General features: G+C 41.2%; 2 protein-coding genes across 2 annotated transcripts; one reads left to right on the forward strand and one right to left on the reverse strand.

Annotated features, from left to right (window-relative positions):
* Positions 1-668: 668 nt before the first annotated feature.
* LOC119882193 (protein FAM166B-like) lies at positions 669-1,337 on the forward strand. Its single transcript, XM_038692188.1, has 2 exons — positions 669-934; positions 1,070-1,337. Exons 1-2 carry the CDS (start codon positions 706-708, stop codon positions 1,162-1,164), a joined length of 324 nt encoding a protein of 107 aa, XP_038548116.1. The 5' UTR covers positions 669-705; the 3' UTR covers positions 1,165-1,337.
* A 1,228-nt stretch (positions 1,338-2,565) lies between these two features.
* Positions 2,566-14,533, reverse strand: LOC119882194 (iporin-like). The gene is made up of 10 exons (XM_038692189.1): positions 14,222-14,533; positions 9,175-10,576; positions 8,703-8,997; positions 7,537-8,559; positions 6,342-6,418; positions 6,017-6,191; positions 5,807-5,912; positions 5,667-5,713; positions 3,567-4,239; positions 2,566-3,099 (listed from the first exon to the last, which is right to left on the reverse strand). Exons 2-10 carry the CDS (start codon positions 10,519-10,521, stop codon positions 2,988-2,990), a joined length of 3,855 nt encoding a protein of 1,284 aa, XP_038548117.1. The 5' UTR covers positions 10,522-10,576; positions 14,222-14,533; the 3' UTR covers positions 2,566-2,987.
* Positions 14,534-15,670: the final 1,137 nt, after the last annotated feature.

A 15,670-nucleotide genomic window follows, 5' to 3' on the forward strand; every position in this document is an offset into this window, starting at 1 on the left:
GTATTGTCCCATTGGAGTCATGTTTGTGACCATCTGGCAAATACAAAGTAATATTCACTTGCCTCCTGAGAAAAATATCTGTGTCTTTAGCTACTAGATATTCAACTTTACTCACCAGGTATTGTTAACTTTGTCTTGCTGTGACTGGAAATGCAATTGTGCAAACTATGAAACCAAAATAACAAACTGCAGCAATGGGTGATGTTCTCTGAGAGTTCATCACTTTGAGTTTTGTTATTTGGGTTGACATAAACAAGACTGATCCTGGCTTTTATACAGTTTTTTCTCTTGCATACCAAAAAGTTCCAAATAATTACAATGTGTATTGGAGCCATTGTAGTATTGTAGTTTTTAATACAAGGGTAATATTCTGTAACAAAGTTGCAAATCTACGAGAAGAAAACTTGGGAAAAAAGTGTTTTCCAAGTCGTTAGTAATAGATGATAAGAGTCAGTGCAGACTAAGAAATGTCTGCAGTTTTTTGAATTGTTTATGCTTTGAACAGAAGGAAGTACCTCATACTAGGTTGGTGAAAGTAGCTTTGGTGTCTGCATACCCTGCTTTCTCAAAGAAATTGGGACTTTATAATCTCAGAAAATATGTATTTAATAGTTTATTTAATAGTTTTTTCCTGTAAATTTGCATTTTTTTCTCATATATTTCCCACTTTTAACTAAGTTTTTCTCAGACTATTTTTTCCCTACAATGGCCCTAATAACAGGTTTTACAGGGCATGTGCCAAAATCCCGCTTCCTAATTGGCAAAGGTTACCCCATCACTACCAACCAGGCACTGATCCAATTTGGAAAGCAGCAGCAGAGTGACCCCACGTCCCAAGACATCCCAAACAGGAAGGACAGTACAATAACCACTCTTCCCACTATCTATCCATCAAACAGAGGTGTGGTTCCGTCATTCACAGGACACATCCCAGGTCTGTGTTTGTGTCAGCAACTCATTTCACTCTACAAAGCCTTGTGATCAGCTATTTTATAACAGTTACTGAATTGAAATGGATCACTCTACCAAGGATTGAAATCAAATTCAAGAATTTCTAACTATCCCACAGGATACCAGTTCATGTATGGACACACCTTTGGTCAACTTTCCCAGAACGCACTGGAAAAGAGTGGCATCAAGAGGATCCTTCAGGCAAAGTCATGAAACCATCATACACTTAAAATGATCATTATTAGCAAGATAAAGGAGTTGTGACAACAAGTCAAATAAAAGAACTTATCCATGAAAACAATTTGTGCTGAAATACAAAAACATGTGGCACATGCATAAACATTTGTACTGTTCACTGTTGGCATACAAGAAGAAAACAGGTAAATGCGTTAAGTCTTTATTGACTTTGATTGTCACTGGGCATAGAGGAATTCTCCAGAGGTTAACAAAGTGATGCTGGGTGGAATAATTTCATAGACTTCACGTTATTGCAGTACATTATCTATTTAACAAATGCAAAGAACACATTTTCTGCTCTTTTCTCCCTCTTACCTAACAACCAGTCTATCAAAATACACCTGGCACACATTTATACCTGAAACAGCCACAAGATGGCCTATATTTGTGCAACTGAACAAACCTCACCGGAAGACATACAACTGTACTATACCACACGATTGCACACATTTTAAACTCCAGTCCCAGAAAATGACCCAACTACAGCTATAAAAACATTAACAGGAAGCTAAGAGATGTAGTAAATACAGAAGCACCTATTGTATGTTTGTTAACTCATGCACCTACAGTTAATCCATGCTGGGAATTTTCTCATAAAAAGGAAATTACTGGAAATAAAACATCACTGACAATCCACAAGGATAGTGTATCTATATATTGGCACTAATAAGAGTGTATAGCTAGCTTTTTTCCCACCTATAGATGAAAGGTACAGCTATGGAGAGAATGACAGCGACGTTTGAGAAATGGACAGTTTTGCACCACAAGAATATTAAACAGTCTACAACAGGTCTATAACTTGTTTTATGATTGATATGTGCCTACAGGAAATATACGGAGAATAACAGGTAACAGAAGCACCTACTTGTGATTATTCCAGAGTGCAATTGCAAATAGGCCCTCATTCATCAAGCTATTTCCTGGAAAACAGCAATGTAACAACTAATATGAGCACAAATTACATAGCACTGATAAAACGACACAGGGACGTTTTAAGCTGGTTACACCAGGAGCCAGCTGTACCAGCTGTTTGAAAGTTCAAACTAGGCCCAGTTACAGAGATTTGTGCATCACTAAATTAAAAAGGGTTGCACAAAAATATAGTTCTTACTTAGAGATTAGTTGTCATTGCATATTTACACCCAGTAACTTCCAGGTGTAACAGTAGCATTAGCTAACCCAAATCTTATGTTAGCTGGCTAACATATGACCTATTTAGTTTGAAAAGTAGGAGATAATATGAACAGTTGGCATATGTGACCAGGCAGTTAATCTAAACACTGTATAATGACACACTGGGAGGACTTTTAAATTACACTTCACAAAGTAACAGAATACAGTTACCTCAAATTCTTCAGAGAGGCAAAATCTACTAACTAACTCTAAAATTTCTAAATGTATGCTTGTATAAATAAATAAAAGTAATCCTAACATTTACAAAGGATTAGCTGTTATATTAAATATAAATTGGACACAAAGTTATTTTTACAGTTATGACAGCGACTTCCTGTTAGTTGAGCCATTCTAATGGTGCAAGTTGATTTGTTTTGAAACTAGCTGATAGTTCAGAAATTAGAAAGGACACACAAACTTAGCAATGGATTCACAAATAAGTTGGTGCAACACAAAGCTTGATGAATACGGGCCATTGCCATATCTGTCAATCCTGTATTTTATGTGTTTTCTGCTCAGATCAGCAGCATCGAGCACTGTGTATGTATTATCATGCAGTCCAGACTTTTTGTTTTTACAGTAAATAGCCTCCACTCTGTCCTCCAGCCACATAGGGAGTCAAGCTTTCAGCAGTCCTTGTCAGTCTGAGAACCCCCTAGCTTCATTGACCTGATGGATTGAGCCAACAGTCCAAGCTGCAATCTCTCCAAATGCAGCCACTGTGATGGCCGTCTGTACCTATGAAAGCGATGATAAAGAGGTATTGGTTACGAGTAGTGAGTTTGAGCGTCAATCTTCCATCAGCCTAGATCTAATTCTCACAAACAAATCAAAAATTAACCCAAGATTAATAAATGGTAAATGGGCTGCACTTCTATAGTGCCTTTCTAGTCTTCCGATCGCTCAAAGTGCTATACACTGGCTACCATGCAAGGTGCCAACTGGACATCAGAAAGAAACTGATCATTCACACACACTCACACACCGACAGCAAAGCTACAGCAAAGCGCTGGAAAGGTGCTTTACAAGTACAGTCCATTTACATTCGACATAAGGGCTGGGTGAAGCTGGGGATCAAACCGCCGAACTTCAGATTAGTCGGTGACCCGCTGTACCTCAAAACACAGCCGCCCACAATACATAAAAGTAGTTTGAAAATAAAACAAAATCTGTACTTGTTTTCAGTGCTCACAGCTGGTTCTTACCTTCTGTATTGTGCTTCAATGTGACTCTGAGAAACTGTTGCTGTCCTGGTATCAGCTGCTCCAAACAGTTTGGCCCAGCGCAGCCCACCCTGACATGGACTTTCAGCCTGGACACAAGTTAATGCATTTGGGCTCTCATTGTCTTTCTCTCCCCTCCTCTCTTCTTGCCTGCTGTCCATACTTATTTGAGACCAAGTATCTGCATTATTATTCTGGCTACAGTCCTCCCCTTCAACCACACCATCCATAAGGTCAGGCTCTTTTTGCCACCACTGGATGCCACCACCAATTGGAGCTAACAATGGACTCCTGCTGACCTGCATCCCTTCGCAATCTTGGTTAATGCAATTCTGAGAACTGAGCGACTCTTGGTGATGCAGTCCTGAAATCATTGTTTGCTGACCACTGCGGCTGCTGTCAGCCTTTTTGTCAACTTGCAGTAGTGGCCAGCTGGTCGCTAAGAGCGCTGAGCATGGTGGAGGTGGAGAAACACCTTCATCCTCCGAACACAGCTGTCTGTTATGTAGCAGTCGGGGCTCCAGGAGCAAGCTGAGATCGAAGGGCAACACAGAGAGTGGTTGCAGAAGAAGTAGCAGCTCCTGAAACAAGGGCTGACAATGACCCAGTGACATGGACAGGAACCCCCATGAATGGTAGTATGTGGTCACCACATCTGTGAAGACAGTAATATGGGTCACACAAAGATCCAAACATATGCAATTATTTGTTGGTAAAGATTGAATAATTATTTAACATGAGTCTACAAACACACAAGCAGCTCAGTGATGCTGTTGAGCAAAATGCATCAAAAAACATCTGCATGCTAGCATAGTCACGATAACAATGCTAACGTGCTGATTCTGAATTTCACTTTGTTTTTCAGACCTTTCAATCTCATCTTACAGTTTTCAGCAGATCACCTAACCTGCCATAGATGATGCGTAGGAATACAAAAGTTTTGAGGTTGAGATAATGTAGTTCCAAATATTGCAAGGTAATTAAACTGAAAATATTAAACACATAGTGTGTACACTTGAACTGATATTGATTTTTTTCCAGTGGGCCTTATTTTACGTGGCTTAATACATTTCACTGCTGACCTAAGGTGACCACATTTCTGAAACGAAAACCGGGGACATTTTTGGTTTGGTGGTTTTGGTCATTAAAAAATATGTTATCATGAAATAAAAAAGGGAGGCGATTTCGGTTTTATAATCTGTCAAATATAACTCTTCTGAATGAAATCAAGTCATTTTGAGGCAGAAACTACATTTCAGTCAATAAGTAGAGGCTGCAATCACTTTCTGGCAAGTAGAATAATGCATTTTATGTGTGTTTGGCCATTCAAAGGTATTTAAACAATGTATGTTTTAGAATTGACTTTAAAATTCTATTGATCACTTTTAAAGCCCTTCATGGCCTCTCGCCTTGTTATATTTCTGAACTTTTAGTCCCATACGCACCAGCACGTACCTTGAGATCCTCGGGCAGAGGTCTTTTGTCTGTTCCAGAGTCTCGACTGAAAACTAAAGGGGACAGAGCGTTTGCTGTCAGGGCCCCGAGGCTCTGGAACAGCCTGCCTGAGGAAATCAGGTCGGCTGAGTCAGTGAACTCTTTTAAGTCCCTTCTTAAAACATACTTTTAAAGGAGAGCCTTTCCCGATCTTATTTGACTTTATTTTATCCCTTTTATTTTATTCTATCTTACTTATTTTATATTTATCTTAAACGTGTATTTTAGTCTTTTCAATGTTTTCTTGCTTTAATCTTGTATTGTTTTTGTATTATTGTCTTTTGGGTATTATTGTCTTTATACTTGTTAAAGCACTTTGTAACTTGTTTTTGAAAAGTGCTCTACAAATAAAGATTATTATTATTATTATTATAAATGAAAAGACATTATTAAAAACATTATTATACAATTCTTTGCGAAACCTGAACGTGGTACCAAATGTCAAGACAGTTTGTTCATTATATGTTGAAATATTAGAGTACGGACTGCAGCGGTAGACCAACTGACCAACTCACATTTGACATTTTGCCACCCTGCTAGTGTGGTACAGTACAGTACACAAGTACAGTATATTGACTGTGAACCCACCTTTTTGACTCTGAAGGTGACTAAGCCAGAACTCCAAAGCTCTCAAACTGAAAGAGAGCAAATAACAAACATAAGATAAATGCTTATACTATGTGCAGTAATTTCATTATCATTAGTATGATCAAAGGTAATTTTGGTACTTAAGCAGGCCCATGATGAAGGCTCTCAGTCTCATGCAGTGGCTGGTGAGCTGAGGACATTGTCTGATTTTTGAGACCAGGCTGTGAAGGACCCTGGTGGATGGACCTGTAGCAGAGTTGGGTTGAGTTCAAAAAGAGTTCATCAAAGAACCAACAAACAGAGTACCACAAACAATGCTGCTCATGATTCATGCTTTGAGTTAAATTTACCGATCCTAGTAGAGAGTTCCACCACACTCCAGGAGTGGTTGCGGCGCTGCCCGATGATGAGATCCAGTTTGTGATCCCGAAGACCGTCCTCTAAAATATTCTGGACCGAGGGACACAAATGTTCCAGGACCAGACCGGCGATTGTGGGACTGCGAGAGCTGTTACCCAGACGCATCTGTCGCAGATAGAGAGAAATATAATACAGTATTATTATTCCTGCTGGCACAGCAGCTTTGTGACTTTAGTCCAAGAATGTAAGTAATATCCATTTGCACTTTTCCATTGTGACACATCTTTCAAGCTGCTTGGTTCTGCCAATTCATACCTTTTCGTCGGGGTCTCTGCTGCTGCCAAAATGAGCCATGATCAAATCCACCGCCCTGCTCACAGACCTCAGCAAACCTAGAGACAATGGATGTGGAAAAAGGTTATAATTAATGCTTCATACATTGTTAGGGCAGATACAAAACATTGATATATTAATATACACAGTACATGTTACATTGCAAATCCTCATCTTATGTAATTTCTGTGTATTATTGATTGCTGTATTATCGAAAGCTGAAACAACCCGCTAGTGTGGTGGGAGGATTTTAACTAACCTGTTTCCAGTAAATATCAAATTGTGTCTTGAAGCGATTTCCCTTGTTCTGTGTGTCTCGTCCAAAGATACTGACACTCATTTCTAGACAATTGTGATTTGCACTGGAAACAGGTTGAAATGGTGTTACTGCACTGGCAGATGATTTACTTGTTTCAAGAAAAAAAACACTCAATAAAAAAACAAAAAAATTACTCTATAAGATTTTCTTCTCACTAACTGGGTCAATGCATAGAAATACGAGAATGCTTTCAAGGTTCATTATCATACTGCAGGAATTCAAATGTGAATGAAAACTGAAGATAAATGAGTCAGTTTTCTATTTTAGAAATGATTCTGATTTACTTGCTTTCCCTCTGCCTTTCTTTTTCCTTCTCACACTGGCTAGCTTTTGCAAATGTCACAGTAAATTCTTTATGCATCTTGTTGCTGCCTGCAGTGCTGCACCACACTGACTGACACCACTGCTGAAAATGTCTCTATCATTGATTATCCATCGCAAAAGGTGTACATTTATATCATTTCATTCAGTGGCCCATACTCTAGCCCTAAAACAATATGATTGGGCTATTATAAATCATTAACACTGTTTCTACTGCATCATTCTCCCTCTCGCCCTCTCTTGGAGCTCGCAGTCGTACACACATAGGCTACGGAGCAAAAGGCTCGGCCAATCCCGTGCAGGGAGAGTTAAAAATAGGTCATGTTTGAGAGAAAGCCCCTTCAGGGTATTGAAGGCAGTGCTGCAGCACAGTGAGTTTTTGTTGCTGCTCTCAACATCTCATCACTGGATAGACAATCCAATCAAGGAGGAATCCAGTCATTACTGCCTCGGGGTCACTTTTTATTGCATTCAGATTTCAATATATGGCATATACTGTATTTATAGTATATAGTATCAGTCATTCATTGGCCTCACCTCTCCTCTGAAGATGGCTGATAGACATTGACTCATAAGATGTATCGGGTGAGAGGCAAAACTCTGTGGGCGGCCTGTCACTCAGGATCAGCGATTCACTGTGTTGATTCTGACTCGGCTTCCCACTGAGCCCTACAGGGTCCTGGATATGCTGTGGGTGCTGCCCAGAAGCAGCAAAGGATAGCAAAGAACTCAGAGAGGAGAGAGGCGCTATAGAGGAGAGGGCAGCTGTAAAACTACTGTTAAAAAAAAAGCCAGAGTCAGCAGGTGCGGCCCGGTCCTGAGGGAACTCCTTTTCTGGTTGTAAGGTTGTGGAAGGAGACACAGACAACTGCAAATTTTGGTGATGGGTCTCAGTGGTTAGGGGTAAAGTGGGTGGTGTATGAGAGAAAACTGAATGGTAGGAAGTGTGGGTCTGTGAGTGATTGGGACAGTGGGGCTCAGTGTTGGCATGGCTCTGCTCAGGACTGAGGTTAATAAGGTCCTGGTAGGTGGGAATCTTAACAAGGTTAGACTGATTTGGGTCTGGGATCGGATTTAAAAAAGTGTTAGTCTGAGTTTTGCCAGAGTGTGGGCTTGTTTTATCTTGCATCTGAACCAGTCTGGGCTTTGGGCTGGTGTAAGGTGGACCCAGGCTGCTTTTTGATGTACATGGACTGGGGAGTCCTTGACTTCTGCTGGACCGGCTCCATGTATGTCTGCGGCTGAAGCACTCTGGACTCGGCGTGCAGGTGGAGCAGGTATCAGAGCTCGAAGGAGCCTCCAGAAAGATGGGGTAGTGGCTGCCCATTGGTGATAGCTGAAGATCAGAAAAGCCTTGACTCCGTTTGCCCTTGAACTTGAAGCCTGGCTGGGAGCTACCAGACTTGCTGCTCTTTTGATTCATGTACTGCTCCAGAAGACAGCCCAAGTGCTGGGCCTGGGGTTTGCCTGTGGGGACCAGAACAAAGGGCTGTATGGGCAGCGAGGTTGGTCTCTGGGCCTTACTGTAGCGCACCACTGCAGGTTCCAATGAACAGGCTCCTGAGATGGTGGTAGAGGATAAGAAAAATACTTGAAACAGATGTTTGATTCACTTCATACTTACCAAAATTGTATGTTCGCATTTTTTGCTCTCTCACTTTTAAAAGCAAACAACAAAGAATAAATCATATTTGTCACTTTACCCTTCTCACTGGCATCAGTATCACAGTGCTCCTGGTCTAGAATCACAGATGGCTGTGTGGTTGCAGCGCTTGTGCCTTGGCTTCCACTGCTATGTGGGCTACACTGGCTGGGGCACAGCAAACAAGGTGTATGAGAGGAGTTTTGGATGCTGTCTGTATGTTTCTTCCTGCAGAGGGCTTTCTCGGTGGAGGTGGTGGCAACCTGGTAATCATAGGTCTGAAACGGAGAGCAGTCAAACCCGGCGCTACACTGTGCAGGGGAGAACCTATTTTGCTTTTGTTGATCCTCTGTCTCCTAATGGTGACACAGAAAAGAGAGAACTGCTTAGGTTAACACAACCAAATCGCATATGCATTTTTATGCAAGATGTTTGCAAGATGACTTTATTCTTTTTGCATTTTCAATGTAAAAAATGTATCTATCTATATCATCTTATTCAGTACAAAGAGACGAGCTGTTGTATTCCCTTACCTTCTTAACTTCTTTGTTTTGTCCGTCTTTCCTATGATCTACAAAGAGGTGCTCAGAGGGAGGGAAGGGGCTAATTCTGCTCTGACCCTCTGGGCAACTGGTGAGGCTTGACCAGGCTGGGCTGGGTGACTGGGAGGAGAGGTCACAAGTCACGAGCTTGTAGTACTTCTGGTTGGTTCCAATGGCCAATGTGGCCTGGCTTTGGAGACAGGCAGTTAAGTCTGATACCTCCAGTGAGGAGAGACCCGGGGGTAGCGGCTCCAGGGAGTAAAGGTTGCAGTTAGAGTCGAGGCCCTGAGGAGACCAGCAGGAAGCAAAGGGTGTCATGTCATTCTCCTCCTTTGGGGAAGCATAAACTGCCATGTCCTCATGATGGAGGTCGTCGGCTGGAGTCTTGGGAACAGGTTGGAGGTTGAGGAACACGGATCCCTCAGATGACTGAGAGGGGTGAACAGCAGGACTGCTGAGGTCATGAGGCGTGGCAGGGTTGTTGCTCCGGTTATAGATAGTGCAGAAGTTAACTAAGACGCCGTCAGAGCTGTTACAGGAAGAGTCGCTGACATTCTCTGTGTGGCTGTTGGAGAACTGCTCTGGGGCACATTTGTGTTGGCTGTGGATGCAGCAGGACATTTTATCCTTCAGTCTGTCAGAGTCCTGCTCTCCATAAGCCATCACCGTGATGCCAGATCTGCCCACATGAAAGCACTGGCATTCAGTTTGCAGTAAGTCTGCCTGGTTAGGCTGGTTACAGAGCCACTCTTGGTCACTCTCACTGCCCAAAATGGTCCCTTCATTGCCCCATTCACTCTCCATGTCCCCGTAGGACATTGTATAATTTCTGGCACCATTACTTAGAGGCCAGTTAGAATTTCCATGCAGCACAAAAGATGAGTCCTCATGATATCTGTGTAGATTACCTCCTTCACTATCTTCATCTTCCTCATACTCATCTAGCTCTATGTTGGGAAGGAATGAGTTGTGTGACCGCAGAATGCCTCTAGCTCCAGAGCTTTCCTTCTTCAGATGGGAACTCATCTCCTCTGGTGACGAGGTGGAGTCGTACCTCCCGCTGCTATCACTGCCGCCCTCCTCCTCTGCCCGGTCCTCGTTGAGACTACTGTAGCTGCTGGAGAAATATCTGCGGCCACCGGTGAAGGCATGATCTCGGTTCAGCGACTCTTGTTCCGGGAGGGACACAGCTCGGGTCAGGCCCACTGAGCACAGCCGGCCGGGCCTCTTGGCTGAGCTGCACAGGGCCTGGACAGGAAGTTGCCAAGTGGGCAGCTGAACCACAGGGAAGTGGCACGCTATCAGGGTGTCCCCTGAGAGACCAGATGCTCCAATCATACTGCTGGATGAGGCTGGACCATGGAAACTGTCTCCATGTTCCTAAAATGTAATCCTGAAAGAATAGAATCACTTTGAAGTGCTGTGAATTTGCTTCGAATGTGGTATCAGTGGTGTCACAACTATGAAAGAGGATTCATACGAGAGTACAATGGTAGATCAATCAATCAATCATTTATTATTTGTCCTAAATCGGCAATTTTCGTTGCAGCAGGCATAGTAACACAACACACAAATAAAGGAAAATATGACTTGAACATACAATATAACACAGAAACAGAAACACACATACACACACTCATACACCGGATTCCTTACACCATGGAACGTTGGTCGTCCTAGCTAAAAACAAAGGCAGGCATTGATCTCATTATATGTGTGGATATACAATAATTCAATTCAGTTCAATATACATTAAACAATCAATTACTACCACTGCTACTGTGTATTCAGACAGAACATAGTTTGGTTGTCAAGGGTAATGAAAAATGGATTGAACTTACTTCATTAGAATATACTGAGAATTTAAAAATGCATTAAATAAGTCTTATAACTATTATGGCTCCTTGACACATTTCAAAAACTGTTCATGTAATAATAAAGTTGAACGGAGAAGTATTAGACTCTATAAGGGGTTCTGTAAGGTTATGTTTAGTCCAGGCCCATAAGAGTAGAGTTAAAGTTATGAAGCTTCTGAATTTGAGTGAAAATGTTTTCAATTGTGCACAGCTGGACCATAGAGACATTTGTATCTTTTTTGTTGGTGTCTGTATATGAAGTGTTTGTGCTGATCTCCCTGTGGATCCGCTTCTTGATTTTTCTCAGTTTCCCGGCCTTAGTGGCCTTTTTATTTGTAATGTTGCGACAAGCTTAAAGCCTCAGGGACCTAATTACAGATTTAAAAAACAAATCTTAAAATCTGGGGTAAAAGCATCCCAGCCGAATAGGAAAAAGATAAAAACATAAAGCACAACTGCAGGCAGAGTCTGCTCCCTCGCTTCACACCGCTGGTGCTTAAGTCAAAGTTCTACTCTACCGTCTGCTTCTGGCCCCTCAGCACAGCCTACCCTCCATAATTCAGTCTACCATTAACAAACTCCTCCTCTCTCTGCCTGGCCCAACCACAGTCTCTCACAGTTACTCAGCTGCTCTGTAACTAGGGCAGCTGCACTGCAGAGATGCTCCGCTGGCTCTGCTAAGAGTAAATACATTTTCACATCAGTTTAGTTAATTCAACGTGTCCTACTATATTCAGACGAGTTGCTCCTGATTTCACAGACTACAACATTCAAAGCTTTAAACAAAAGTCTAATCTATACAGAGGCAGCATAATAATAACCATCACCCCTTCATGAAATACAACTAGGATGGAGTAACAAAGCATCTGCACATAAAATATCTAAACACTGGACACAGCTCATGATATTCAATCGCAGAGAAGTAGAAACTAAAGTGAGTTATAAGTTATAAGTAGCAATTAACGTTGCTAGGATACAAACACATACACACCAATTAACTGATATCTGCCCACAGCAGTGTTACATAGTCTTGGTGCTATGTTGTGAATTTAAACTGTGCTAAAAATCATGTTCAGAGAATTCAATATTTTAGACGCAACATCCGGTTTTGGGCTTTATGTCACACATCCAACAGCCATCAGTTGATAGATCACATTGCTGTGCCACTCTCTTGGCATAATGTGTAAACAACCATAAACAACATCTGTTGCAGATGACCATGAAGAGCTAATCCTCTTTATCATCACACCGCTACAATAAACAACATCCGTATGGCAACACATAGTAAACGCATCAAAATATGCTTATAAGCAGTAATGCCCTTTGATCAGAAATACCAGTTCTAATAAATTAGGTTAATCAATGTTTATGATACAATGCTAACACTAAAACAGAACCAATAGCTAAAACAGCACTTTAAATCATAGCCAAATTACACTTATTTTAAGTTCAACTTTCTATGCAACTGAATGTGCTATTATAGGCTGGCAGAGGGCTCTCTTCTTGCCTGTTAAAGCTGGTAGAATAAAGCTTACTGAACTATTGAACAAGCCGCTTAATAACAGGACAACATCATCTATTAGCCTCTGATTGTTGGCTGCTGCAGTAACTATTTCAAACCAGAAGAGTCTGCCTCTCTTCACCTCCATTTACCCAGTGATGGTGATTACTGGTTTGGAAGCTATGGGTCAAGATGTTCTGGGCTCAGCATTAGTATAAACATGCGGGGACAGTTTCAATCTAGTTCAGTGATCAATTTAAAAAATGGATGTGGCTTAGCTGGGGGCTTGGTGAACTTAATTCAAACAACAACATGAAAACAGAGCATTTTAAAAGACCTAATTCATAATTCTGTTCTGCAACACCAGAGCCAGTTTGTTATTTTGGCACACCCAAACTGTAGATTGCATACGTTTCATGTATTCTATTTCATGTCTAGTATTTCCAGATATGATCTAATGACATTGCATTATTTTATATTTAAATGTGATTACCCATGAATATTAAAAACAGACTATTGTTTGGCACCTAAAAACCAAACTCCACAGTGAAGCTCGGGAGGAAGAACAGGGGTTATATTGTCAGGTTGGTGTTTTGCCCTTGAGCAAGACACTAAATCCCCTGCTCCCACTGTATGTGTAGTGAGTGTATAGAAGAAATGTATGGAAATGCTTGTGGACGAAACAGTGTGATAATCATTTTTAGACAAAAAGACATTATCCCTACATAAGTAAATCTGTAAGAAGCAATTATACACAGCATAACAGAGTCATTTTAAATCACTATGTTGTCATTTGGTTATTAAGTTAATGTCTCTGGAAAAGTCATATGAGAGATAATATAATCCTTGAGGGGGCTGCATTGCATTGAGTCTTGGTTTATCCTGTCCCTGCTTATTTTCAACAGTTCAATACCACAGGAAAGTAGGCCAGTGTGACTGACTAGCTGTCTGCAGAGGACTAACAATTTCATTGCAAAGCAGACAGGACTCTAGTCTGTGCTCTGAGTACTGGAGCACACTGAGATTGTTGTAATTATCTGAACTATTTCACTAGAAATGTCTGTCAGGTCAAGTCGGCCATCTGATGAGGGACAGGACTGTGTGGTTCTGTTAAAAGCAAAAGAGTCTGAGGTCTCAGATGAAGATGCTTGTTATCAGTGATGTTGCTCTGTAATGAGGCATCATTACAGCTCAAATTGGTCTATACTCATGTCAGGGAAAGTTTCACTAAGAACTCCATACCAGTTCAACATGATGTTCACCTGAACATCTAAAGAGTAAAACATATTTATGGACAGAGAGAAGAGAAAGGTGATAGATGAGAACTGTACGATCTGGCGTTTGTGCGTGAGTGTTGGATTTCATTATGAAAAGGAAATACTTAAAGCGGCTACAGTAGGACATGTTAGACAGACAGCTGTACACACATGCCAAAGGAACCACACATGACAAGAGTCGCATATCACGCTCTCGCTCTCTCTCTCTTCCACACACACAATTACGCATGCAGACGCAGACAAGACTTAAACAGCAGATAAAGTGAGAGAAAAGACTCAAAACAGGATACAGCTGAATAAATGAATCCAAGGAAAAGCAGGTAAAGCACATAAAAATACAAGCTCTCATGCAAGTGCGGCACCACCGGCGACTCTCCTGATAAGCCTTTAATATTAACACCTACTTGAAAATAGTCGTCAGTCAAAGGTGACGATGTCCATCCTCTTCTTCCAGGTGACTCTTATTTGCAGGTGTCTCGCAAATACGTTAGGTCGAAAATATCATGCAACCAAACATTTTTTTTTTTTTTTTTAATCATGCGAGTGCTCGACGCACTTTTGACGTCAAAGGTACATTAGGAAGCGAACAGTTTCAGCTCTGTTCCATGGTATAAAAATAAATGTCTTATCCTGGGAATTTATAACTGTATCACTGGGTAATATGAAACCGGTCCGACACTGAGGTCCGGGTGGACACAGCGGTCCCCACGCCGCCGATTCAGCGCCGCTCAGCCTGGCTGAGATTTTACGTCACGGTGGCTTTAACCAATGGGCAGCGAGAAGTGCCTGCCACTCAAAGTTTCCAAGACATCTGGTAGGAAAGGGTTAATTATTAAAGCCTATAAATATTTTTTCTTTGAGCAATGATAAAAATAAACACAATAAACATCATCATCATCATCATCATCAAAAATAAACATCACGAGTATGCTTATTTTCGAGTTATAGCACAGTGCCTAAATTTACGACTTTGCATCTTGTAATAATGACTCACAAATATGAGATACTTTATCATTTGACATATAGCCTACTAAATAAAAACATACCCCTAATTAATTATACCGAATAAACACTATGGCCATAATTTTACTCATGAGAGATGTTTCCCAATCCTAACTTTTCATCCTTGTATTATCTGAAATGAGCATAATTTTATTTTCCACAATTCAGGAAAAGGGTTAGTAATCCCCACATAAGTAAAGAATAATTTGTGCATACATGTAGAACTAATCAGTGTTTGAATCCCCTCAATAATGGAAACATGATGCATAAAGTCACACTAGTGTAACTCTAAACTAAAAAATTGCGACCTTTGAAATTGTTGCTGTAATTATTTGTTTAGAAAAGGCTACAGTTTGACAAATGAGTTTCACAAATGTGCTGGTATCATTATGCATCTCACTAACGCTGAGTCAGATCGCCCTCTAGTGGCGTGAATGAGCAGTCAGCGTTCATCTGTTGGTGCATCCATTTTAAAGAATGGTCCTACTATGTACGGTGTGGTTCCCCCTATTATATAGTGTAGGTACGCTTTACATCTAAATCAATAATCCACATGGTCATAATGCTGTTCTGTGGGTACCAAAACGGCATCCTCCATAACCAACAGACAGGGGTTGCCTCCTCTTTCATAGAACATGATGCAAGCTCCCTGAAGTCATCTCCTACCACTGTATGTCATTTAGGTGCAGCTGTGTCTTCTTTATCATTCAGAGTAGGCCACACTATCCACTGGCTTCCCTCTACTTGAGCTGCTCCACAGCTGAGGGCCTTAATGTCTGTTTGAGACCTGAGAGCAACCCCACCTGAACGTGGGATATAATCCAGAGCCACTGTTAAATTGGTTAGAAATG

The sequence above is a fragment of the Micropterus salmoides genome, unplaced genomic scaffold, assembly GCF_014851395.1.
Source record: "Micropterus salmoides isolate LMB-PRFRI ecotype aquatic unplaced genomic scaffold, ASM1485139v1 Ms_hic_scaffold_2970, whole genome shotgun sequence".
Lineage (NCBI taxonomy): Eukaryota > Metazoa > Chordata > Actinopteri > Centrarchiformes > Centrarchidae > Micropterus > Micropterus salmoides.

Bases quoted from the DNA above. Each gene is read 5' to 3' on its own strand.
- LOC119882193 (XM_038692188.1), top strand. From the start codon at position 706: ATGGCCCTAATAACAGGTTTTACAGGGCATGTGCCAAAATCCCGCTTC. The intron at 935-1,069 runs GTCTGTGTTTGT...ACTATCCCACAG, and splicing joins ATTCACAGGACACATCCCAG to GATACCAGTTCATGTATGGA.
- LOC119882194 (XM_038692189.1), bottom strand. From the start codon at position 10,521: ATGATTGGAGCATCTGGTCTCTCAGGGGACACCCTGATAGCGTGCCAC. The intron at 6,419-7,536 runs GTGAGGCCAATG...CATTGTCTCTAG, and splicing joins CAGCCATCTTCAGAGGAGAG to GTTTGCTGAGGTCTGTGAGC. The intron at 6,192-6,341 runs GTATGAATTGGC...TATCTGCGACAG, and splicing joins GCAGAGACCCCGACGAAAAG to ATGCGTCTGGGTAACAGCTC.